The 5,091-nt window shown below is 40.3% G+C and overlaps 1 protein-coding gene across 1 annotated transcript in view; it reads right to left on the bottom strand.

Moving 5' to 3' along the window:
• Positions 1 to 3,920: 3,920 nt before the first annotated feature.
• The window catches only part of LOC118328115 (FYVE, RhoGEF and PH domain-containing protein 5-like), an 18,837-nt gene continuing 17,666 nt past the window's right edge, over positions 3,921 to 5,091 (bottom strand). Inside the window, exon 17 of the mRNA XM_035661721.1 lies at positions 3,921 to 5,039. Coding sequence (XP_035517614.1) covers positions 5,003 to 5,039 — 37 coding nt within the window. The 3' untranslated portion in view covers positions 3,921 to 5,002. The remainder of the gene's footprint in view (positions 5,040 to 5,091) is intronic.

Genomic DNA, 5,091 nt, shown 5'->3' with positions numbered 1-5,091 from the left:
AGAGAGAGAGAGAGAGAGGAATGTGCCCCAGTAGTTGCAAAGCACCCAGTTGCCCTATTTTCATTAAATATCCTGTCAGTTACTATAATGCATTTTTCCACACGAGTTGCATTATTCACTTGCCCTACACACACACACACACACACACACACACGTGTATCAGCTGACCCCCACTTCTGAATGATTAACTATGATGTGGGTTTATCACTGCAAACCTGTTGATCATCTGAGCTATAAAAACTAAAACCTGTCCAGGCAAATATAACTGTAGATAAAGACCTGCATTGCTGGTGAGTGTGCCCTAGATTACTGTAGCACATCCTAGGATGTGGGGGAAGAGAGGGTTTTTTTTAAAATATATATATATATATACTTACAGTGTGTGTGTGGCAGGGGATAGGGTCATGTGGTACTGTAGGCTGCGGGGGTAGTTTTGAGGTTTTGAGCAAGGTTTTTGCTGGTGAGGAGGTGGCAGATTTGGCTCCTGCAGCCAAAGGATCTTTTCTTGTCCTTAACTAACACAAGCACTTCAAATTATCCACATCCATGCCTGCATTCACCCGCTCACACACACACACACACACACGCACACATCTAAATATATGTATGTGGAAATGAGCAAGGGCAGCTATTCTCATCTGATGACACTAATGAAATATTGGCTTGAAGTGAAGACCTAAATGAGGAAATGCGGCAGTTAGATCCCTGCAGAGTGAGTCATAATTAAATGTTTAGCTGCAGTTTACAAGTATGAGGCTGCATGTGCGGCTATAGTGTGTAAAGTGATTGATAAGTGAAACCTGCCAGGATACAGGTGTGTCAGTGTTCCCCTCTCAACTCTGATGACTTACATAACAGACAGATGGTGACTCATGGTAGACACGGGAAGTCTACAGTGGAGACTAGGTGTGTGCACTCAAGACTTCATTGCTCATGCTCTTCTTTGACAGATGTACATTCAAAGCGTGAGGAACCCTCTCCTTCTGTTCTTCCTCTAGCAAACACACACAAACATATTTCCACACATATATCCACACTGTCATGATCCACCTGTTGGATGTATATGTATATAGGCGGATGTTAAATTTATCATACAGAGCTTAGAGAGAGCCAGATGGAGGATCCACAAACTCCCTGTAGAGTTGACATATATATGGAGCTATAGGGCTCTGCTGGGTAGTCAGGTGGATTCAATTAAACAATCTAGAAAATAATTGTTTATTAATTGTGTTAACACTAAGATAATAATCTGGAATTAAGGGTCACAAAAGTAGACATTGGTTCATTTTAAGGGTTCATATGTCAAAAAACACTTATTTATTCAGTGAGAGTAAATTATATTTTTCCCCCAACTATAACATTTTCCGACAAAACATTGAAGTAGCATCTATTTATACCTCACCCTGCATGGTCACCACCAATTTAAACCTTAAAGCGTCATCTATGAAACAGGCAGACGAAGACATAAAGTTAGATCTTAAAGGTAATCGTTAATCTCTGTGGCTCTATGGCGCTACTACAGCAAACTCTTAATCCACAGTTCCTTTAAAATGATACTGTGTTATTTTTAATCCTAAAATTATATAAAATGACAAGCCGTAAGAAAAGATGTCCTCTTAAAGGAATTATTTGGAGATACACTTATTTGCTATCATGGAGGGTCCACTGGTTGCTAAGCAACTGCGCTCAGCCAAGAAACAGTCCGACACATAATCCTCCGATAAAACATAACTTTAGATACATTTATCCAGTTAATTGGGGAGCTTCAGAAGTTATAGGTGGCTTTTGTTAGCTTGGGCAGAGCCAGGCTAGCTCTCTCTAACTGTTTCCACTCTTTATGCTAAACTAAGTTAAGCTAAGCAGCTGCTGACACTAGCTTTATATTGATTGGACAGACGTGAGAGTGGTATCAATCTTCTTATCAAATACCTCTGCAAGAAACCTTTGGAGCGTATTTCCCATAATTTTGAACCATTCTTTCACATATAAAAGAAAAAAAAACAGGTTGTCTTTGTCTTGGCTCAAAGGCTCCAGACAGATTTAACATCCCTCAGTGACAGCTGCCGGCCCTGCTGACATGTGTTTATACTTCTCCCTCTGCAGATAGTTGCAGATGACAGAATGGTAACAATAGAGTGAAAAGCACGACGCAGGCTTCATGTTTAGGCAACAGGGATAATAAATGTTTAGTCGGAGGTGCAGAGTGTGCTGAAGGCTGTGTGTTTTTCTCTGTTAGTCCTGTTGAAGCAGAGTGGGCTATTTAAAGCTTTAGGGGAGGTGGAATAGGTGTAACATTGACTTGGCAGTGTAGGCTGCAAAGAGTTTGCAAAGTGGGACATAAGAGTGCGTCCCTCTATTCTTCAAGCCTCTTCACATCTTTTTTTTTCTCCCCCTCCCCATCTCCGAAGGGTGCCGAGAGACATAAGACAAGGTGCAAACCCAGAAATGTCAAGGCAATGTCAAGTGGACAAAGTTATTTTCCCCCTCTGTCCTATTTCTTAGTCTTTTTATTTAAATCTCAGGCTATTATGTAATAAAATCTTTCATTTTCCCCTGAGGATCTGCTGCCCACACAACACTATGAAAGACGAGAAGGCATGCTGTTGTAACTCACGACATCAACACAAACACTGCATTCCCTTCTGAGACTGGAGCTGAAAATGGCCAGAAAGTTTGTCATTAAAAACAGCCAAGTACATGCACAATTCTGCTGTCAAGGATTAAAAGAAATATGCCACAAATGAGGGAGAAACATATTTCAGCTTTTTTGGCATCAGTTTTTAATGATTCCTGAGGCTGAGCACATATAACAGAGCTGAATGCACCCAACCATATTGAGTAGGCTGTGTGTGTATGATTGATTATTTGCTTCTCTCTGCATTGCTCCTGCCTGCAGCGATATGAAAGTAAGCTTGGATTATGACACTGTTGCTGTCCCACTCTAAAGAAAAAGTCTATCTTTTCCACCATCAGCCCCACAGCGAGCGTTCATCACTTGTTTTTTATTACAGAAATCAACATGTTTCCTGTTTTTGTCTTGTTTACTCTTCAGCTCCATTCAACAATGTCTTGTTTCTTGCTGCTTTGTTGTAACCAGAACTATCTTAAGCAAAAGTATGGTAACATTCAAAGCTTTGTTTTACATATAAAAGCTGAGAGCAGAAAACACTTCTGCATTTAGGTTTAACTTATTTAAGTGAGTGTCTGCACATAGTTTTGCACATTGTTTTCCACAGCCAATTAAGAAAGGTTATTCCAGCTGAAGGATTCAGGGAGAAGGAACAGGTGCAGGAAGTGTGGGATGATAAATACTTTAAAAAACCTGTATGTATTGTGTCATAACCAATAGAAACAAAGGAAAGAAAATACTACAAAGATGAGATGAGAAGAGTGAAGTGACAGAGGAGGGAGAAAACAGAACTGGGGCTAAGAGGGAGAGCAGAGTGATGAATGATCTGTCCTCTATATAGGACGAGGTGTCTGCAACTTTTCAGGAGCCCCAGAAAGCAAACTTTCTGCCTGGCATTATTCTGGGTCAGGAAGCCCCAGGGGGAGATGAGAAGCAGAGCAGGCCTGGCCTTTCTTTGGCCACACAGCACACTGGTCTGTGTGTGTGTCACTTAGTCCCCCGGTGTCTTCCCAAGCAGCTCTAAGTGTGATCTCAAACAGTCGCCAGCTTGGTGTTTGATGAGAACAGGCCACACATGTACTACATGTCAACGCAGACAAGATAGGCTCATATAGGGGGCGCTACAAGTGTAACGTTTCCATTTTTTATGTATTTACTGAACTCCACCAGCAAGGACACAGTGACAGGAAGTCAATGACGGCCTGTTGTACTTTCATGTTTAGCCCACTTGCAAACTAGGGGCCAGGAAGAGGATGAAGAGAAAACACACACACAGACTGTTTCCATCATTATAGCCTCCTTTACTTGATTTTAAAATATTAGTGTTAGACATTTAAACTTAAATCATCAAGTACAGTACAAAGTCCAAAACACTGATTATGTGTATCAGCAAAGTCAGTGCTTTATGGCTCAACTGGATGTGTAGTCTTTATACAAATAAGAATTTACACTATACTTGCTTTAGTTTGGCCTATTTAAAACAGTAAAGATGTAACTGGCAACATTTTTCTCAATAAAAAAATTTAAGTAAATGGAGTAAGTAAAGTTCAGTAGCTTTTGCTTTTGGCCTTTATGATGAAGATACACTCATATCTCTTTATCAGGTTCATTCCTTTTTATATCAGTGCAAAAAGGCATACAAACTATTTATTCACTTGCAGGACCATCTCAAACAATACAGTACACGGCAAAGCTACAGACACTTCTATACATATAAAATTACTCATTCTTTGATACAGCCTGTGCTTCAAAGTATTAGTCATAGAGATGCATTAAATCCAGTGGAAGAACACATGTTCAAATGAAGGTGTAACTAACGCATTTTGTAACTGAAGATCAGGCTATTCCACATTTGGACATCTTCAGTGAGGTTGAAATTTGTTATTATTTTTTCAGCCTCCATGGTAGCAACAGTAAAATGACTGTGGTTAAAGTGTTAAAGAGTTATTGAAATACTTTTTTATGTTGTTTTGAAATATTTGATATGTTGAAAAAATAGTTGAAATCATAGAATATATTTATCTTCTGGAGGAATGTCGCTGATCAGCTCCTAGGAGAAATACAGTTCGCATCGATGTAATGTTCCACACTGGCAGGTATCTGGGCCAACGCCTCTCGTGGCTCTCAGCATCACACCTGCTGTAACAGCAGGCAGGGGACACTGGAGGTTGACAAAATAGGTAATCGTGTCCCCTCTCAAAGAACACGATGTCTTCGTTTTTATTAAGTCCAGCCAGGCTAGTAACAACTTGCAGACATAATCAAAAATTGTGTTTTACTCCCAATCGTGTGTTCTTGGTTTTACAGTCCTTTTTCGGGCAGAGGAAAGGCAGCAGACTTCTATTTTCGGCAACCCTCCCGGAGTAGCTGATCCTATAAAACTGTGGCTTCCTCCATGGCATTTACCCACCTATATGAGAAGAGAATTTTACATTAGGACAGAAACAGCATGAACGGCAGTT

Source organism: Morone saxatilis, unplaced genomic scaffold (genome assembly GCF_004916995.1).
Source record: "Morone saxatilis isolate NCDOM2014 unplaced genomic scaffold, NCSU_SB_2.0 Contig18, whole genome shotgun sequence".
In the NCBI taxonomy this organism is placed as follows: domain Eukaryota; kingdom Metazoa; phylum Chordata; class Actinopteri; family Moronidae; genus Morone; species Morone saxatilis.
The sequence above is the reverse complement of the archived record's forward strand: the minus strand, read 5'-3'. Positions and strand labels throughout refer to the sequence as shown.